The following is a 22,361-nucleotide window of genomic DNA, read 5'->3' as shown; positions in this document are numbered from 1 at the left end:
GAAGAGTTGGAAGGGGGACAGAGAGAAAGGCACTTCACCAAAACTGCTGACCTGTTTGCGCTTCTCCCACCGTACAGCATAAGAAGAAAGCAAGCCAGAGACGGTGATCCCAAAGTGTTGCCAAGACTGGGAAAACTTCCACCCCCAGGGACAGCCGAGCTTTACAGACAGAAATCTCCGCCAGCCCAGGAGCCTTACCGGGCCGAGCTGTCCCGGGAGCGCCGAAGCCATCTTGCCACCATTTGCTCTATTCTGTGTGCTTTCCGTGTCTGAAATAAACTGGTCTCCAGCTCTTCCATTTACCTGAAAGGAAGAAGAGTTTTCTTAAGATGCTAACCAAAATATTTTGAAGAGGACTCTGACAAATCACTATGATGCTTCCTACATTTGCCCATTTTAAGACATGCTGATCAAATAACTAGGGCTCCTTCTATCTGAAGTTTACATAAACAGGCACCCAGCGTCCACAGAGCAAACAACTTCAGCAGCCCTCTGCCCCAAGGAGTCCACAGTCTTGTGGTCAACAGACTGGCTTTACATCTTAAACAGTTAAACGTAATGACTAGGGAATAAAATAGATAAGTTTTCTCAAACTGTGACTGTGACCCATGGTAAGAAACACACCTTACTACCTGCCCCCCGCCCCCCGCCCTCAGCTTTGTGTGCAACCGGAGAGCGCAGCTCGGCCCGGGGCCGGCAGCAGGAGATGCAGCACCCAGAGCACTCCAGTCGCCTTGTGCCTGTGCGTCTGAGTCCTGCTCCTTTTGCTCAATATTTTATGTTTAATCTTTGAATAGGTAATTCATTTTTATAATTCAAACCCTAGACTGTAAAAAAGATATATGATTACTGTATTGTGTGCTTAAAAATTTGTTAAAAGGGTAGATCTCACGTTAAGTGTTCTTACCAAAATTTTTTTAAAAAAGATACACAGTGAAAGGTCTCCCCTCTATCCTTACCCGCCCCCATCCATCCAGTTCCCACGCCCATACATAATCACTGCTCTCCTTCTCTGTCTGTCTTTCCAGAATTTCTTTATGCCTATACAAGCAAATACAAATATAGATTTTATATGTCCTCTTCTTAAGACAAATGACAGTACACCACACACATTGTTCGGCACCAGGCTTTCTTCTGCTTAGAATATGATATGCTATCCTTGATGTCTTTCCACATCAAGACGTAGAATGCTGCTTCATTCTTTTTGACAACTACTGAGTATTACATTGTATGAATCCACTGTAACTTAAAAAATAGTCCCTCTTGATAGACATTTCAGATATGGCCGATCTTCTGCTATTAGAAACACTGCACTGAATTCTGTTGTAGCTATCACTGCAGCGTGTATGCAATTATGTATCTAGATAAGTTCCCAAATACCAAACTGCTGGGTCAAAAGTTACATACATTTGTGCCTGATGGACATTGTCAGGTTACCAAGACAAATGATATATGTGCTTGAGATTCAAGTTTCATAAAACAATATATATTTATATTTTTTCTAGTTTATTTCACTTTTTAAAACACTGTCTCAATTCGCCAAATTAATTTTGCACCCCGATAAATAACCACACAAAATAAGATAGAACATTGGGAAACAACCATGGATACAAAGAAAAAAAGTATGTTGCTTAACACTACGCAAACACATCTGAAGACCTTGATGACAGGGATAGTTTTCAAGGAAAATATAAATGATATAAGATGACCCTAGAAGAGGTAGAAAATTTAAAAAGATAATTACTATAAAAAAGAAAATTGTTAAAGAGCTATCCCCAAAACAGAGTCGCAGGCACAGACAGGTTCAAAGGTGAATTCTTACAAATCTATACGATGTGCCTCACCCTGACGATTTTTGTTTTATTTTAAATGTACACTTTTTATTTTGGAACAATTTTAGATGTATAAAAAGGTTGCAAAGATAATATAGACAGTTCCCATATTCCCTTCATCCAGCTTTCCCTGACGTTAACATCTTACATAATCATCGTACCTTTGTCAAAACTAAGAAATTAACATTGGTCTAATAATATTAACAAAACCATAGACTTTATTCAGATTTCACCAGTTTTTCCATTAGTGTCTTTTTCTGTTCCAGGATCCAATCCAGCATACCGTGTTACTTTTAGCCAGCTTAGTTTATTTTTCCCCAGATGATATTTTAGCTGTTTCTAGAGCATAAAGAAGGAAAGCTTCCAAATTCTTTTTAAGCAGCCAGTTTAACTTTGATATGAATTCTGATAAAACTAGTACAGTAAGGTAAAAACACAATCTCTCATGAATATCAAAGTAAATATCAACAAATAGAATCTATCAGCAATCAATAGAGTAATAGTGGGATCTATACCAGGAGTGCGCTAACTAAGGCAGGCAAAAATGAAAGCAGGACGCCCCACTCACCACTTTGAAAGCCTAGAGACTTACGCTATTCAGTCAGATGGCAGCCAAATACAAATTAGTGAACAAACAACAAAGTCTGCAACCAAAAGAAAATTCCTTTTAGATCAAAAGATGTGTCAGTTTAGCTTTTTTTCTACAATGGGATATCAGATCTGAACACTGTCTTCAGTTCTAAGCATCTCATTTTTTAAAAATTATAAAAGGAATAGTAGATTTCTGGTTAAACACAGTGAATTGAAACAATGTCTTAACTTCTTCCTAAACTTTATAAATTATGGTAAATGAGTAAGACAAGGACAAGCCCATAGAATAAAGAGAACAGGAGAGAAGACAGAAGATGAGAGATGAGGGAAGACAGAAATTGTTTGGAGGAGAAGTAACCAAGCAGAGCAAAAGAAACAGAAACCTGTGTGATTTCAGAGCGAGATTCTGATGAAAAATGAGCTGATCTGCCCTAAAATGGCTCTAAGACGCCCTAAGATGAATTAGAGGCAGCAAGGATAAGCGCAGGCAGGGGAGAAGGACAGGACTGCAGACGGAAACAGGTCTCAGGAAGCAGAGGTTGCATTCACAGGCCCCATCCCACTCCACTTGCCCACCTAGAAACCACCCCTTCCCCACCTTACTGGACACAGCGGCTTATTCTTTGCAGAAATCGAGCAAGAGAGGCTTCAGACTTAGGGAGACCAGGCACAACGGAGGATGCAGGAATGAAAATAGAAGGATTAAGTAAAATTATTCCTGAATGACAAGACCTCTAGTTTCCTCCTTCAGCCAGTTTCCAGAATACTGGCAGCTGGGACTTCACATCCCAAGTAAGAGACCAGAGAATCCTTTCCTGGAGAACTGAACAGCACCGGAGAAAAGATGTTCAGGTCTGATACTTCTGGCAACTTGCTGCCAGATTATCCTGCACTGAAATCTGTTAGCCAGTGAGCCCCCCATCAAATAAACTTCCAATCATTTGTTTTTAGTGCTTCACTCTCATGCATGAAAGGACACTTGAGGAAAGCCTGCACTATGAAAAACCGATCAAAACAAACAGAAAAACTCGGAAGAAACAGAAACAATGCAGGAAACAGAAGAAAAAAATGTTAATCTACAGGCATACCTCATTTTATTGCGCTTTGCTTTATCATGCTTCACAGATATTGCATTTTTTTTCTTTACAAGACCCTCCACCAGCAAAAAGATTACGACTTGCTGAAGGCTCAGATGATGGTTAGCATTTTTTTTAGCAATAAAGTATTTTTTCATTAAGATATGTATGTTATTTTTTTAGACATAAGGCTATTAAACCCTTAATGGACTACTGCATAGTATAAACATAACTTTTATACGCACGGGGAAACCAGAAAATTTGTGTGATTCTCTTTATTGCAATATTCACTTGATTGCATGGTCTGGAACTGAACCCACAATATCTCTGAGGTATGCCTGTATAATTTACTTCCTCAAAAAGATAATATATTACATCCATGAAACAAGAAGATGATTTTCTTTGGAAAAGAACAATCAGAGAACAAGAATGAACACTTGGAAATTAAATATAAGATAGCTGGAATAAAAAAATTCAGCTAAAAAGTTGAGAAATGTAGTTAATGAAATATTGTAGAAAGAGTAACCAAAAGCCAAAGACAGTGAAAACAGAAAAGACTAGAAATGTACAGTATTGATCCAGGAGGTCCAATATTCATCCAGTATGAGTTCTGGAAGGAGAGTAAAGGAAATGGAGGTAAGGAAATTGCTAAATAATTCAACAAAATTTCCCCAAAAAACCTAAGTTTCTGGATCAAGCACATCTACTAATTGCCAAACATAATGAATGAAAAGAGATACATATTGAGAAATAACTGTAAAAATTCAGAAACTAGAAACAGAGAATATCTTTGAAACTTCCAGAGCAAAAATAGATCAAACAATTGAAAATAAAAATAGTACTCAATTTCTTAGTAACAACAATGGAAGCTTGAAGACACTGAAGCCATGCCTTCAATTTCTAAAGGAAAACAATTTTCAATATAGAAGTCTATACGCAGCCAAACTACCAATCAAGTAGTAAAGACATTTTCAAATGTTCAGGTCTCAAAAAAATTTACCTCTCATAATACCCTTCCTCAGGATAATACTAAAGGATATGCTCCAGCAAAACAAGGAAGTAAACAAATAAAGAAGAAATGGGATCCAGGAAATTGGGGTTGAAATACAGACAAGAGGCATAGGGAACACCCAGGATGACTGTGAAGGGATGTACTCTGGTAACACCTGTATATAAACCCTAGAGAGCAACCTGTACAGACTGGTACATGAAGACTGAGGTCTTAGGAAAAAGAAATAAGAATGGATAGATTACCTGATGTGTTCGTGCAGAAAGTTTCACTGAGAGGCTGTTGGAGGGTATGGAAAAGAATTAGCAATAAGTACATGGAAAACTAAGCCAATCAAAAACAGAATTATGAAATTCAAGAAAAACAAAAAGGGATACAAGAAAGGAAACAAAATTGTAGCTCACTACTTGGCTCATCAATGAACAATATTCACATTGTCATAATAATTAAACACTGAAAAATTATTTCTCAAAAACAGTGATATAATAATGTTGGTAGGATATGGTGAGGGGAAGCTAGTGCAGTGGTCTAAGAGGTAAATTCTTATCCACTGCAATAATGGGAGAATGTCTACAATTAATAAATTAGGAAGTGGCAGTGCAAGTATATTTCTCAGAAATATGGATGAAAAAACAGAGGAAACAGCTGGAAGAGTCGAAAGAAGTTGCCTCAAAGAAAAGAAATTAGAGGCTGGGGAGGAATGGGACAGGGACTGCTGATTTCTATCATATGCTCCTTGTACGATTTTATTTTAACTATTTAATTATTTTAACTTAATTTAAAAAATTGAACATATAATTATAGGAAAACACACAGAAAAATATAATTAAATTGCCTATACTCCCACCTCTCAGAGTTACCAACTGTTAATTTCTCATTCTTTCCTATGTTTTTACATGCTATATATTTTTATTGAAATGAGATATTATTCTTCTCCCACTTATTTCATGAACATCATTCCATATTAATATAATTTAAGCATTTATATAATCTTTTCTGTGTGTGAGGAAGATGGGCCTGAGCTAACCCTGCGACAATCCTCCTCTATTGTGTGTGAGATGCCACCACAGGGTGGCTTGATGAGTGGTGCTGGGTCGGCACGGGCTGGTGAACCCCGGCTGCTGAAGCAGGGGACACAAACTTGACCACTACGCCACCAGGCCAGCCCCTACATAATCATTTTAAATTGCTACATTGTATTTTCTTTGGCCATATCATAATCTATTCAATAAATCTATCATTGGACATTTGTGCTATTTCCAATTTTTCGCTATTATAAAAGCTTTACAATGAACATCCTTATTCATGTTAAATGGCTATTTCCCAGGTATTTTCTTGGGATAAACTGCTAAAAGTGAAATTACTAGATTTAAGCATATGTTAATTTTAAAGAATTTGGATGTGTCTTGTCAAATTGCTTCCAAGAAAGTACCAATTTGCACTCCTGCCAGGAGAGACCTTTGTAAACATTGAATATTATTATTTTTAAAAAATTTGCTAATAGGAGGGAAAATAGTCCCTAATTATTGACTTAAATGTTTATATTTTGAAAAATACAGGAGACAAAAGTAAATATCCATATTCTCATAAACATTGAATATTATCACTTAAAAATTTTGGCTAAAGGAATGGAAAGTACCATCTAGTTATTGGTTTTTAAACACGCATATTTTGAAAAATACAGAAAACAAAAGTAAATGTCACACATGATTCCATCACATTAAAATTATTTAAAGTAAGTATCCTACTGCAAGCGTCCAACACAGCCCTTCAGAGGTGACCACTGGGGACAATTTGGTGGGTATTCACACTAACTTTGCCCTAAATCTATAAAACTATATTAAAACGTATAGTCCATAAAGCTATAATCACGCTGTACTCAGTAGTCTGTACCCTATATTTCCTAACCTGTGACTATATCATGGACATCTTTCCAGATCAGAGCTCATTATGGTTTCGATTGGAAGTTATTTGATTACTAGTATCTCTGAACATTTTTCATGCGCTATGGCCATTTATATTTCTTTACTGTTTCTGGTTTTCCCTTATGTTTCTACTGGAATGTTTGCCTTCTTGTTATTGTAAAAGCTCTTTTATAACAAGGATTATTTAACGTCCTCTTGCCAAGGACACAAAACCACATCATATTTCTGTGAGACTCACTATGGAGAGTCAAGAGCTTAGATTCTAGTGTTCTGACAACACAGAGGCGAATCACAAAGGATAGAAGAGGAAACGTCCAGCAATGCCCTCAGGATATTGTTTTCAAATATCAATTGCCTCCTTCAGGCCCATACCAGGAGTGAGTCAGCTGGCAATTTCGAGACACAGCTATTAACTTGGTTGGTCTTACGTCTGAGCATCAGAGTTTCAGCGCCTTCCTATAGGGCTCTAGGATGGTAATGAGACTTAAAACCAGGCCATATGAAGACTCGTTGCAAAATCAGAGAATGTTTATTCTACAAAGATTTATAGGTGGCCCACACGACCATGGTTTACAAACAGCCAAAAGGCCACCAGGTGGAAGAGACATATTTCCCGTGATTCTGGGATACATAGCCAGGATTAATGGGGGAATGCCACAGGGAGAGACATTCCAGCTCAGGCCAAGGCTAGACCTCTCTAGTGTTCCTCATGATCCGAGGATGGAATAAGTTTTCTCAAGAATTAGCAAGACCCTGGTCACTGAAGGCAGTCGTGCAGAGGCTGAATAAGTAACTCTGCATGGATGTAGAAGGGACACTACACGGGGCACAGGGACCAGATGACTTCTGCAATTCCTCCCATCCATGCAACTTGAAGTCTTTGCTAGATCTAAGAACCAAGCAAGATGGTATTTGTTATAAAGTGTGTTGAAAGTCAAAGACCCACATCCCCTGGAGTAGCTGGAAATCCTGAAGTAACTGCAGCACGGGAAGATGTACAATCTCTGCCCTCGACACTGTTCCAGTCTCCAGAGGACTGCGGAGATGTCAGGGATCTCAGGCACAGCCCAGGGCACTGAGGACTGCCAAGCCTTTCCACTCCTTTCGAAGGTCATCAAACTGCAGCGGTTACCTATAGGGGATTGTTACAGAACTGCTGCCAAGTACAATTCAGCCAATTGATTTATATAAACATATCTGTCTTTAATTAAAAGAATTAATTTGCATTATATATCTGGACTGTGGGTAGGCATGTGCCTTCATCAGGGATCCCCAAAGACCAAACAAATGACTACAGCAACCAAGCCATTAAAAGTGCCCCCTGACTCAGCAAGGTCTGAGCAGGGAAGTTTAAAGTCAAGAAAACGATCTGCTAATGGTTTTAATATTAGCCTCGGGATTGCTGGACTAATGGAAGAAAATAAGAGCCCAGATAACCCCCAACATTTGAATTTTCTCTACAATCCCACTGCCAAGAAGTCAGCTGGCCTCGTAACGGTTCTGTCATTCACTGTTGGACCTGTCTTATTGCTAGAAAGTTTCTTTACGTCAAGCTGAATTCCGCCCCTCTGCAGCTCAGCCCTCCGAAGCAACGCTGCCCTCCGACCACTCCTCCCCCACCCCAGCCCGCCACCCAGAACGAACCGGCTCCCGCCTCCACACAGCAGCCTTTCTGCACTTGACATGGCAATCTTGTCGTGAAGCCTCCTCTGCCCCAGACTAAGCATGTTCCATTCCTTCAACAGCTCTTCATATGACAGGATTACTTTAAAACACCTTCCTCCCGGCACATGCCAATTTGGCAAAATCCTTTAAATGGCTTGAATCCCCAAACTGAACACACTTCTGGTTGTCCGGAAGAAAATACTATGAAAAAGACAAACTCTCTCAAAATATTTTGCAAATGAAGAAGACAACTAAATACATCAGGATGATAGCTATCTTAAAAAGCAGGTAGGCAACTAAGGATATAAACCCTCAGAGGGGGTAAAAGAGGTGATGATAAGGCTTCAGGAAATTGGGACCTGCTCTTGAGAAATGAGAACACCCACAGAGGGAGCGGGAAATGGAAGGGAAACTGAAGAGCCAAAAATCACTTTCACTAAACTGAAATTTTAAAATGAAACTGGATAGCAATTCAAGTGAAACTGTCAGACCAAGAATCAGATTGAGGATATTCAGCTTACAAATATTAGGGGCTAGCAGAGAAAAGAGAAAAGGAATGCACAAAATTGTAATGAGAGAGTTAAGGGTAAATTTCTACAGCGGAAAAATATCTGTTTCAAATATAAAGAGCACAAAAAGCGACTCTCAGATAAATGCCTCAGGAAGGCTCCTTACACATCAAGTTCTTAAACTTCAAACATTAAAGAATCATCCTTAAAACCTGTTTTAAAAGACGGAAAGAATATGACCATTTGAAAAAGAAAAGATTAGGTTCCTATGTTTTGCAGCATATTATTTAGGGATAGACTCACACTCATCATTTTTCTCTCTGGAGAATATACAAGCTTTACAAGTGATATTTGAGACTCTGTTCTTGAAAGATATCCCCAGGAACCGTTCTGTGATTTTTTTAAACTACTACTGCAGGTCTTCTGTCAGCTTAGTGTTGGGTTTTTTTCCCCCTATTTCTTCTCTGCTCCTATTACACTGTCAGCAACTTGAGCACAGAGACCATACCTTACCTCGATTTACTTTCTCTCAGGACCTATCACATAGGCTCCAAAAATGTTTGTTGAATGAGTGGATGAATGAAAAAAATTAAAAGCAGAAATAAACTGGAAAATTAGAATAAAATTTCACTTAACAAAGACAAAGTTAATGTGGTCTTTAAAGATTGACAAAACCAATAAACCACTGGTACAAGTTATTATCAACAAAATGAGAAATGAGCAAGACAGACAAACACTAGGGAAATATCCCAGAGAGCGCTATACATGTTATACGCAAATCGTCTACACAAGCTAAGTAATATGGGTGACTTTGGAGGCTATTTCAGGAGTACATCTTTCTAGAGTCTTCCCGGTAAGTCCTTCAGTTTTCCTGAGGGGCAGACTCCTGGGCAACAAGGTCAGCTTCACAGAACAGCATATCCCAAGATTTCCATATCAATCCTTCGGGATGTAAGTGCACTCTTACCTATCGAGGGATTTTCTTAGACTAGTTTCTTGGGCATAGTGGGAGACACACTTTTCATGTACAGTCTTAAAAGGAGAGGACTCTAAGACCCATACTGGAAGACGAAAATAGGATTCTCACCAATGAAACACCCTGGTAGCCTCGGGGAACCCAGAGGCCGAGCGGTTGATGACATTCTTTCCTGGATGTGCTCAAGACTCCATTTGCCAAAAAAAAAAAAATCCAATTTACTAAATACACATTCACTGAAAAAACACTCAGTGCAGGTGACCAAGGAGGAGAGATGAATAAGATACAGTCCCCACCTCAGGAAAGGGTCAGCCCCCTTTCTGCTCTCTGCCTGGTGGTGAGAAGTGCCCGGCAAGGTGGTCAGAGTACACGGCTCATTTATTCTATGGTTTCCACAAATTACCTCTATCCTCAGCTATCCTGAGGCTGACCAACTTCAGGAAACTGAGGCAGTACAACACCTTTACCCCAAAAGCAAAGAACCAGAACTAAAAAAACAAAAATTTTGAGGAAATCTATACCTGCAGAAGAAATTTAGAAAGTGAATTTTTTAAAAAAAATTTATGGAAAAAAAAAACCCCACATAGAACTTGATGTGTTGTGTTTATCAAAGAATTAGATCAAGCTCTCTTCCAAAAATTAATAGACAATATTCTTCAACAGAGAAAATGATAGCATGCTACCAAGTTATTCTAATAATGCAAAGATAGTCTGACAAGACTTACCCTAAAAAGGGACATATAGGTCAATCTCATGCACGAAATACTCAGAAATAAGATCCTAGCCAGAAAATGTTAATAATTCTTGAAGCTGGGAGATGGGTATGTAAAGTTAATTTTATTGTTCTCTATACTTTGCGTACATTTAAAATTCTTAATAAATTTGTTTTTTAATTAAAAAAACTATTTCCAGCAAAATCCAGCAAAAACACCAAGAATAATCCTAAGAAAGAAAAGTTCAATTTAAGGAAAACTATTAATATATTTTAATTAATAGAAAAAAATAATAAAGTAGATGATCATATCATAAGATGCTGGAAAATCATTTGTTACATGGAATCTAATCTCTTTGATTTAAAAAAACTGGAAATACTAGGAAATTTAATATTATTTTAGAAAGAAAAATAGATGTCTTCCACTTAAAGAGAAAATAAAATTAGAGTGTCCATCACAGCATTAGAGTTGCTGGCCAGTGCAATGCAACATGAAAGAGAAATGAGCAATAAATACAGCAAAGGCACTTAAACCACCAGTGCCTACAGGTGGCACAACTGCATGTGGGACTTAATTTCGAAATAAGAGAGACGAATAACCCGAGCAAAATTGTTCAGTTGTGAAGACTTAGGAGACTTTACGAACAATCACAAGTATTGGAATGGACTATACGAGTAAAAGGAGTCTGGACTCGTTCTGAATGGTCCTAAAGTAAGAACTCACCTAAGCTCAAGAAGACAAATTTTGACTCAATGTAAAGAACTTGTTCCTTTTAAATTTTCTTAAGTAAATGTTAAAACGGACACAAAAGTAGACAGAATAGTATCGCGAATCTCCACGCACTCATGGAGTTAGCTTTACCATTTATCCATTTGCCCATCTTGTAAAGACTTTTCCTAATCAGAGCTATCAAAACGGCACTGGGCTGCCCCAGTGGAGAGAGGGTTCTCATTGCTGAAGTGTAGGAGAAATACAAAAGATATCAGCAGGTCAGGGATCCCGTGGGGGACAGTCAAAACCACACTAGATCAATATGTGCCTTCCAAGTCTGAGAGTCAATGATTTAGGAGGTGAGAGGAATCCACGGTGTGACCTAGTCTGGGCGAGATTGTAAACAACTTGAAAGCAGGGTTTTTTCCTCTTGGTCATCTCTGTATCTCCAGCTCCAAACCTAAGGAGATATCCAAAAGCCCGATAAGTGTTTGTTAAATGACAAACGGTGAATGGAACACAAAATGGGATGGTGCAACTTCTACACGAGTAACAAACAGAAAAAAATAATAAAATATAAACCTTCTTACAACACCTATCTCCAATATACACAGGGTCGAAGGATATAAACCAACTGTTGATGCAAGAAAAAAAACACAAGAAACCAAAATACATGGCAAATACCCAGCCTCTGAACAATTTTGAATAATGACAGAAATAAATCTTCTCTTAAACTACCATAAATAAAAGTTTTAAAACTTCTTGCCCTTCCTGCCTTGGCTCCTACGACATCTGTCTCCTCCTTCCTCCAGCCTCTCAGACTACACCTACTCTGCCTTCATCACAACCTCCTCTTCCCTCCATCACCTAATTCTAGGTTTTGGTTCTCATCTCCCTTCTCATCTAAACAAAGGGTCCCTATGATTTCTAAGCCAGTGGTTTCCAAACTTCGCTGCACATTAGAATCACCTGGGGAGATTTTAACACTCTCAGATGGTACCCGAGACCCCTAGACCAATTAAATCACAATGTTCAAGGGTGCAAGCCAGACAAGGATAGTTCTTAAAGGCCCTCCCCCTCCCCCAGTGATTCCAAAGGACAGCAAAGTTTGAGACTTACTGCTCTAAACAATCTCTATGGGGGTATCATTTACTCCCACAGCTTCAGCTGCTTTGAGAACCATCTGCCTCTTTAGGGTCTCTACTATGCTATAAGCACTCGAACCAGTTATATCTAAAACAGAGTTCACCATCTTTCTTTGCTCCTCCTCCGAGGTAGAACATCTTGTTGAAGGAGACTACCATTTAATTCTCTAACTGCCCAAGTCAAAAATTTGGGAATCCTTTTTGACTCTTTCTCCCTGTTTCATGCCCCACATTGAGCCAGTCACCAAGTTCTATTAACTTTGCCCCCAATTATCTTATTTCTCGCTTCCTCTCCTTTCTTAGTGCTACTGCCATAGTTCAAACTCGGATTCTGTCTGAAATACCTCCTAGCCAGTCTCTCTGCTTCTAGGTATACCCTCCATCAATCTAGCCTCTATACGGCTGCCAAAGTGATATAACACGAAATCCTAATTACATCACTTCTATTTTCAAAATCCTTCCGTGGTTCTCCATCTTTAGGATAAAGTCTGAGCTCAAGAATTAGAATAATATTAATAACAATTAATTAACAATACTACTATTTAGTATGTGCCAGGGAGTAGACTAAGCAATTTACATTTGTTATGTTATTCAATGCTTATCACAAGCCTCATTTACAAAAAGGAAACTGAGGCAGGGAGAAGTTAAGTAATCCGGCCAAGAGCACACAGCAGGGAAGCAGCAGAAGTGGAACTCCAGATTAGCTTGCTTGTCTCTGGGGCTGGACTCAACCATCCGCCCCAGTGCCTCCCTCCCACCTTGGGGTGGCAGTCAAAGCCTTTTGTGTGATCTGGCCCTGGCTGCTTCTGTCTCACCCCCCTCACACTGTGCACGCCAGCCGAACTTAATCACACATTGCTCCCCAAACAGGCCCTAGTTTCCCGCACCCTCCAGCCTCTGCAAATGCTGTTCCCTCTTCCTGGTTCACACCCTCCTGCCTGTCACCCACCAAATTCCGACGCCCACATCAACGAGCAGGCGCGGGAGTACACTGGACCAGCACAGAACACTGCCCCCTCCGGCTTATTTTCTCGTCTGTAAAAACAACTGCAACGATTCCTGCCCAACTACCACCCAGGGTTGGTTTAACGTTTGCACTCCATTATGTTGTGACAATTCTTTGAAAACTATAAAGTTCTACACAAATGTGCCCAAGAGAAACCTCTTTTTCTGAGGTAGTGTGAGTTCAGTTGTACGACCAAATTTGTCTGAGGCAAAAGTTTGAAGTATAAGAAGTTTATCCACCATAAAAAGGAACAAAGTCCCAAAACACGCTACCACATGGATGAACCTTGCAAACATTATGCCAAGTGAAAGAAGCCAGGCACAGAAGGCCACTTATCTGTGATTCCTTTTATTGAAATGTCCAGAATAGGTAAATGCATATGGACAGAAAATTGATTAATGGTTGTCAGAGGCTGCGGGGAAAAAGGAGAAATAAGAATTGACTAATAGGTAAGGGGTGTCTTTCTGGGTGATGAAAATGTTCTGAAAGTAGACAGTGGTGATGATCGCACAACCTTGTGAATATACTAAAAACTACTGAATTGTACACTTTAAAAGAGTGAATTATATCTCAAGGTTTAGAAGAGAAGTTTATCTGTGGTACTCGGCTCCTCCCTTCTGTGCCTCCCGTTGGTGGTAAGTGACACCCCGACTCCTACAAGGAGCCTGTTTTTCTCATATCCTTCCCCCGATCCTTTCTTGGTAAAACCCAGAACACTGGTTCTCTAAAAGAATTAGAATCACACAGAGGGCTGGTTAAAACACAAATTGCGGGGGCCCCAGAGTCTCTGATTCTGTAGGTGTAGAGTGGCGCCCCAGAATTTGCATTTCTAACTTCCCTCTAGAGAAAACCCAGGACATGATGAAGGAGCGCTGACCTGGAAGGCAGGAGGCCGGGGTTCTCTTCCTGCCTTTGTCTCTGATTAAGTCTGGAATTGCACCAGTCTCCAAACCTCTGCTTCTCTCTTTTTAGCTCCACATTGAATTTCTCTAACTCCAATCCTAAAACTGCATTATCTCATCACTTCCCTCCTTAGGTCCTCCAGGGCTCCCCATCCCTGAAGTCCAAACTCTTCCCAGATGTCCAACTCAATCTCCCACCACTGCTCTCCTGCACATCTTGGAAAAGGAGGGAGCTAGTGTGAATAGAGCCTATAACATGTCGCTTATTCCTCAGGACAACCCGGCACAGCGGGATCCATCACTCCATTTCGAGGACAAGGAAGCTGCGGCTCGTTGAGCTAAAGAACTTCCTCTAAGTGGTGGAGGGAGCTGAAGTCTCCGTCCTCTCCTCTCACATAATCAGCTGTCCCAGTGCTTCTCTGGCCCTCAAGACAGCCCCAGGCGGCCCCTCCTTGTGCATTTGTTCACAATCTCCCACTTTCTGAGACTTACTCAAAGCCTCTCTAACCTTCAAAACCCAGTTCAAGCTCCACCACCTCCAGGACGGGTTCCTGCCGGCTGCTCCACCACGTCCCACCCAGTTCCCCAGGCGCAGAGCCACTGTGTTGTATCTCACTCCTCCATCCATCCCGTGACCTCCTCGTCTACGCTCTTGCCTTGTGTTTCCCAACTTCATATGGATTTGGGTCTTGTTTTATGCCCCCTTGATTGTAAACTTCTTGAGAGTAGGAGAAAGGTGTGCTATTTCTTTACAATCCCTGCAGGATCTAGCAGAATGCACTGAGCTCAAATGAGTTAATCACAGCAGGTTATGAATGTCTGAAATGCTATGGTAAGACCAGAACACTCGAACAATAAGCAGCTTTAATTCTTGAGTGTTCTAAGCCAAAAGAAAAAGTTTTCTACAAATATTTTAGGGAAACATATTTGCATTTCTAATGTCCATCATTGGTGTTGCTTGGTTTACTGCTGTGGTCACAGCTCAGTGAAGGCTAAGGGGCTGGCGTCTCACATCTGCATACATTTTCTAACAAGAATTTAGATGAAGATGATGCTTTATCAGAAAAGTGACAGTTCTGAGAAAGGAAGGAGGACTTGCCTATTATTCCACAAGCTTATTCCTCCAAGTGTGGTTGCAACCAGACCCCACGAGGGAGTTTCAGTGTCTCTGCCCCATGCAGGGGTCGCAGTCGAGGTTTTCACTGCAACACGGGCTCTGGCTCTCTGACTTCACAGTCATTTCGCTCACAGTCATGAAGAGTCAGAAGCTAAGTGGAGTTGCTTCTTGCCATTCCTTATTTTGGAGTAGCACCACGCATCACCCCCATTCCTCCTCCGTCTTCCCTTCCCTCTGTTAGCCTCTGCCTCCAACAGGAATCCCATTTTATGCAAAGGACTTGGAATGCCTGAAAGGAGGTTCATCATGGACCAAAAGAAAAATCAGTGTCTCACAGCTGGTTCTCCTGGTTTTCTAAATCCCTCGCTCACACCGGGTCCCTGGCCGCCAGCACCTTCTGCCATCTCACCTTGCACAAGGTAAAAAGGAGATGCAGGAGGGGGAGCATGGGAAATTCTCTGGATCATCACCCCAGAGCGGCAGTCCCCAAATGACCGTTGACCCCAAACCACCCTCATGACTTCCGCTCTGTCAGCCAACTGCCTGACTACCTGACCTGTGGCATACACAGTCTGCATGAAAAGGGTTCTATGGGACAGTGTCAACTACTTTAGCTTCGTCCTAAACAATAGTATTCATTAAATCACAGGTCTGATCATGCTGGATGTGATTTTTTTTCCCTGGTTCACATTAAAATAAATATGCAATTATTTAAGCAAAAATGTTCATTCACACATCACCTAAAACCATCTTGGGTGCGACATGGTACAAAGACAAACCTTTGGGAAGGACGGGTTCAGGGTACTGTCACGCCACTCAGATTTCACATCCGCCTAACAGGATTAGATGGTTCTTAGGAAGGGCACAGCCTCTTATCTAGCTCAGCACAGATGGCCTCCGCACGGCCCGCTGGGAGCTACTGGGTGGCAGCAGGAATAGTCAGCACGAACGGGGACCGAGGCTGTGCCGTTCTCTTGCTAGTGATCTGAGGGCATGGGGGCCCGGCCACTGCAAGAGGAAGACTGGACGCAGGTCCCACAAGTCATCCGCTTTCTCAGATGGACAGTGAGGCCTGGGAAGCACGTGGGACAGGGCCAATGTGCACAGCAGCACCGTCTGCAAGGCCTCGTCACGGCTGTGCTCGAAGGGGCCCCGTCAGAGCCTCCAAGGTGAACAGCAAGATGACATGACTGAGTTTGCTGTGTCTTCTGAGGCTCCCTGTCTCCACCCTGGTCAAGAAGAGAGCACTGAGTAGGGAGAGGAAAGACCTACAGTCAGGTTCTTGCTCTGCTGCCAGCAGGACACATGACCCATCACACCCCTTGCTTCTCTGAGTCTCAGTTTTCCCACCTGCAAAGTTAAGGGGTTAGGCATGGATGAGCCTTGAAAACCCTGTGCTAAGTGAAAGGAGCCAGCCGCCAGAGACCACATATTGTATGATTCCATTCACATGAAAGTCCAGAAGAGGCAAACCACAGTGACAGAAAGTAATTGGCGCTTGCTTTGGCTGGGGGACCGGGGAAGAGGTCATAACCAACTGACAAAGCTGACCACCCTCACGAAGCACACGTGCTAGTGGAGGTCTCACTAGGCAAGAAGCTGCACACGTGATAAAGGACGTTGGAGAGTGCTGAGTGCCGGGGAGAGAGGACAGAGAATGCGATTCTCAGCGCCAGGAGCCGGAAGTCATGGGTCAGGCTGAAGTTCACGCTCTCTGAGATCTCGTCATGGGTTCTCCCACTCACATCTCCAGGGGCCGCGGAGTTCCTCTCCTTCTTTCCAGTTCTCTAAGTCAGTGCTTAGCTGTGACATACCCGAACAAACGTCCCCGTGGTCCCGCTTCCCTTTCCTCCTCTCTGAGTCCACTCTAACATCTACACATTCACTCAAGAAATGCTTATTATCAGCAACAATGTGCAGGTACAGGGGCTGAGGGGAACGGTGAGACAAGCAAGCTCAGTTCTCACCCGCCAGGAGTCTGTATTCACCAAGGGAATCAGAGATATAATCACCTAATTGTAATTCAGAGCAGAATGGAAGAAGCGATCTGCTAGAGACAGGAGCAACGGCCGCAAAGGTTTTGCACCACCCTCTACAGTTTATAAAGCACTCTCATGGGCATGGATGACCTCACCTGGTGGTCACCTTCTTACACATTGTTTTTCTGAATAAGAAGATTATCCCTGAGCTAACTTCCACTGCAAATCCTCCTCTTTTTGCTGAGGAAGACTGGCCCTGAGCTAACATCCCTGTCCATCTTCCTCCACTTTATATGTGGGATGCCTGCCACAGCATGGCGTGCCAAGCCGTGCCATGTCCGCACCGGGGATCGGAACCGGAAAATCCCAGGCTGCTGAAGCAGAACGTGCGAACTCAACCCCTGTGCCACCGGGCCAGCCCTGGTGGTCACCTCCTGATCCTCCTCCTTCTGTGCTGCGACAGTGCTGCTGGGCTCCAGGTTCTTCCCCAGTGACCCTTCATGTCAAGGGCACAGGCCTTGATGGGACCTGGGTTCTACTCCCAACTCTCACTAACCATGTACTAACCATGTATCCTTGGACAAGTACCTTAGCCTCACCGAACCTGTGTGTCATCTGTGACGTGGCTGACTTCACCGACCTCACAGTAAATCAGATAATCTACACAAGGTCCTACCAGAATGCAGGACACAAAGAAAGTCCTCGCTCATGGCAGTGATAACAGTCGAGTTAATTTCAGGTTATCCTCTTGCCTGTACTGTTACTTAACTGTTTCATCTGTGTCTTTTTTGTCTTCCTAACATAATTCCTAGACTGCATTTTTCTCTAATTGCCCTCACTCCTAACTATCGGGCAATGAATTACTGAATAAGTAAATCAATCAAATGGAAATTGGAATAAGAGAAAGAGAAAAGGCACAGATAACTTTCAGGTTTCTGGTTTGGCTGGCTGGAGATGGTGGTCCCTTTCATTAAAGGGGGAAACACTGGGAGAAGGGCAGGTTTGAGAGGAGAGATGAGAATAAATGATTATCCTGAGAGAAGCTGCATATCAAAATCACTGAGATCCTTTAAATAACATGAATGCCCGGCTTCACTCGCCCCAAGATGTTGATTTAACTGGTTTGGAGTGGGGCCTGGGTAGGCTTTGTTAGAAAAGCCCCTGCAACTGTAGCGTGCCGTGAGGGTTGAGCACCATGAGGGTAGAAGGAGCAGAGCTGAGGAAGGAATGCCTGAGCCCTGGTGGCACCCTCATTCCAAGGGCTGAAGACCCAAGGGAGTTCTGAAGGAAACTGAGAAGCGGTCAGAGAGGCCTGAGAGCAACGGGAGGAGTGAGAAGAAAGGTTCAAAAAGGACCATAGAAACAGTTTGGCAGTCTTCAATACTCAGTTCATTCCAATTCTAAGAAACTTAGAATTGCCATTGACCCAGCAGTTCTACTCCCAGGTAAACGCCCAAAAGACGTGGAAGCAATTGTTCAAACAAAAACTTGTACACAAATGTTCATAGCAACACTATGCACAACAGCCAAAAGATGGCAACTACTCAAAGGTTCGTCAATGGACGAATGGATAAACAAATTGTGGTATTTCCATACAGCGAAATATTACTCACCCATAAAAAGGAACGAAATACTGACACATGCCACAACATGGGTAAGCCTCAAAAACATCATGCTAAGTAAACGATGCCAGATAAAAAAGGCCACATGTTATATGATTCCATTTATATGAAATAGCCAAAATAGGTAAGTCTACAGAGCAGAAAACAGATCAGTGGTTGCTGGGGCTCAGGGGAGGAGAGGCTAGAGTGCTGAATGGACTCAGGGTTTCCTCTTGGGATGACAAAAAAGTTCAGGAACTAGATAGTGGTAATGGTTGCATGACATTGTGAAGGTACTTAATGCCACTGAATTGTACACTTTAAAATGGTTTTTAAAAGGTAACTTTTATGGGGGCTGGCCCCGTGGCCGAGTGGTTAGGTTCGTGCGCTCCGCTGCAGGCGGCCCAGTGTTTCATTGGTTCGAATCCTGGGCGCGGACATGGCACTGCTCATCAGACCACGCTGAGGCAGCGTCCCACATGCCACAACTAGAAGGATCCACAACGAAGAATATACAACTATGTACTGGGGGGCTTTGGGGAGAAAAAGGAAAAAATAAAAAAAATCTTTAAAAAAAAAAAAAGGTAACTTTTATGTTACATGTATTTTAACACACACGCACACACACAAAGACTATGTGACCAACTATGCCACATGCCGCCAAGATAGCCAGGAGATCCAGCCTGAAAAGGGGCTGCAGACGCAGCGACTGGGGACCTTCGTGATAACGCCGGTGCCACAGGCTGCTGCGCAGAATATCCAGGGGCTGGACCAGAGGCCCGTCAGGGCCCTTCCAGCTCAGAGATCATAAGATCCTTGTCTTTGGAACCCCCTTGATATTCACTGTGAAGTTCTTTCCCTCTCCACAGACTTGTTGGTTATTACAAATGCTCTAAACCTGTTAAGAAAACCTCTCTTGACAACCATCCGGACGGAATTCAACAAAACTGTGGATGGTAAACTCAAAGGCTAGATTTGTTTTTTAACCATCAAATGACTCATCAAATGTCATTCACACCAACTAATTTTCAGTAGCCTCTGGGCACACTTGATACCACAGGCACCAAAAACAAAACCCACAGCAAGAACAGTGCTTGGGAAATTCAGACACTCCCAGAGCTGCTCAAATGAAGCAGCTGGCCACCCTGGTGGTCTGAGATCTGACTCCATGTGTCTGTGTCTGGGGAAGGCAAGACTCTAAGTCTATCATGCTAAAAACAGTAAATGCCACAATTGCAGCGCAGGAAACAGCACACGAATGGCTTCCAGGGCTGGGCCCAAGACATGCTTCACAGAGCTCTTGCCCCATGACCTATGACATCAAGCCCTGTCCCCGCCGGCGAGATCTTGAGGTCTTCTCTGAAAGTCCTCATCCTTCCCAAAGACATGGCTCTGGCCATGGGCTTGCGGGCCCCCAGGTTGTGCCTTTTCCAAGTCTAGCCCCTGGGTCTTCAGACTCTGCAGCCACCTTAAGCCAAGTGATTTGGTCCAGAATCAATGCGTTTCATTGAGCTCATATCAAGCACCCTCTTTCCTCCGGGCCCGGTGCTGGGTGTGGTAGAGGAGAGTGAGGTTAATCAGACAGAGCCCCTGCTCTTGGAGAGTTCATTGTGTTAGAGAGAAGACATGTAGAGAGAGCAGAGCGTGGGGCCCACAACAAAGGATGTCTAAAATGCTCCAGGGAATCTATGAAATGGCTCCTGCCAACCAGCGGGCCAGCACGTGCCCTGTCATCTCTGCATGGGGCTTGGGAATGGCTGATGGCTGTCAGACAGCCAAGAACACCAGGTGCCGCCTGCCAATCAGGACTTGTGCAAGGGTTCAAGCCGAGGGGCTACTCTGGCTGTCTTAATTAAGCCCTAATTCAGCATTCTGCCCAGAAACCTCCTCTCCCTCCCGTAGAACTGCCCAGTTTACAGCGAACGATTCAGGGAATTGGGTCAGCTGTTCAGAGACGGCAGCCTACAACTGAAGGGGCGGTGCCTACAACTGTGAACCATGCCAACTCGATTAAGAGATCACTCAAAACCACAGGGCCCAGAAACCCAGAAATCCAACCCTAATTAAGCACTGTGCTTTCTGTCTCTGACCTCAGTAGAGAAAAGTGTCCAGTTTGGGTCACTTTTAAAAGGACACAGAGACTATATGGCTGGGAGTTTTGCCAAAAGACAGAAGGGAAAGGCTATGCAACACATTGCTCATGAGACACTCTCTCTAAGGATGGAAAACACAGCTGACACAGAGATTGGGTAAACGACAGCACATCCTCTTTCTTGAATCCTTAAAAACTGCTCACCAGGAACCATATAACATCCCAGGAAAAGCAGGTGATTTAATGTAAGGTGTAAACCATAGGTGATAAAGCCATATCTGTGCTCGGGGTACAGCTGTAAAAGTGATGCTGGGCAGAGACAGATGGAGACACAGAACAACAAGCTTGATCTGATGGATCCTGGGTTTAGGCAGTAAATGCTTTTCATTTTTATCTTAATTCCCATTGCTATTGTTTCTGTACCATGATCCCTCTTTTAAGGACCAGAGAGACAATCTCTGAGAAGAGAATCAAAGCTTGGAGGGATGGAAGTGGCAATGTAGCAAGAAATGCAACCAGCCTGAGCATGAGCAGGTGCGCACCACACCTAGTCCCAGCACTGCCCCGTGTGATCTTTGGAAAGTCCCTTCTCCTTCCAGTACTTCCACCTCCACCTCTACATGGAGGATTCTAAGGCCCCTGCCCCCTCGGATTCCAGATTCTGGGGGGCACAGAGGACAGAGGTCTAATCTATAATCTCACATGACGGACACTAACCAGCCCACACTGGGGCACATCTGTGGCGTGGATATTATGAGCACCACTAACCGCCCCGCTCCCCAACTCCCCAAGCCCAGATCCCAGGCATCCATCTGAGAGTCTTTGTACCCTCCCTCCAAACCCAAACACCCTCCTGTTAATGTGACCTCCTACACATCTCTCAGGTTTCCACTTCTTTCCCTCTCCGTTGCCATCTCATGTGTTCGGGCTGGCAGATCTCTGATGAGGATCCTGCAGCACCTGGTCTCCCAGCTTCAGCCTCGCTCTCTTTCCAAACCATTTCCCACCACAGAGCAATCTTTCTCTAAGACGTAAATCTGACCTTGTCACTCCCCTGCATAAAACTCGATGATGTCACTTCATAACTTTTAGGATAATTTATTAGGGTCTATGGTGTGAACTCTGGAGCCAGACCTCCTGGGCTCATTTCACAGCTCTGTCACTTAGGAGATCTGTAACTTTAGGCAGGTTACTTAACCCCTTGGTGCCTCAGTTTCCCCACTGGTAAAATGTGGATAGCAACAGTACCTGCCTCACAAGTTGCAAGGATCAATGGGTTAATGCATATAAACTGCTTTCAACAGTGCCTGGCATATGGTAAGGACCCCATAAATGGCGGCTGCTGTTTTTATAGATTTATAATTTTTATAGACCTTCAAGGCCCTGCCTGTTTAGGCCCCACTCAGCACTCCAGCCTCTCTGCTTTCCTCTATCTCACTGCTCTCCAACTCCCAAGGAGTGCCATCCCTCCTGGACCTCATCCATTTTTGCTCCTGCCACTGAGCCTCTGCA

At 43.0% G+C, this 22,361-nt stretch overlaps 1 protein-coding gene across 10 annotated transcripts in view; it reads right to left on the bottom strand.

Moving 5' to 3' along the window:
• Positions 1–22,361, bottom strand: part of FRMPD1 (FERM and PDZ domain containing 1) — a 144,997-nt gene that overhangs the window by 54,612 nt on the left and 68,024 nt on the right. For all 10 annotated transcript variants that reach the window (XM_070250739.1, XM_070250744.1, XM_023629690.2 and 7 more), the window contains exon 2: positions 199–303. In XM_070250739.1, the coding sequence (XP_070106840.1) occupies positions 199–299 (101 nt within the window). In that variant the 5' untranslated portion in view covers positions 300–303. The remainder of the gene's footprint in view (positions 1–198; positions 304–22,361) is intronic.

Source organism: Equus caballus, chromosome 25 (genome assembly GCF_041296265.1).
Source record: "Equus caballus isolate H_3958 breed thoroughbred chromosome 25, TB-T2T, whole genome shotgun sequence".
In the NCBI taxonomy this organism is placed as follows: Eukaryota; Metazoa; Chordata; class Mammalia; order Perissodactyla; family Equidae; genus Equus; species Equus caballus.
The sequence above is the reverse complement of the archived record's forward strand: the minus strand, read 5'-3'. Positions and strand labels throughout refer to the sequence as shown.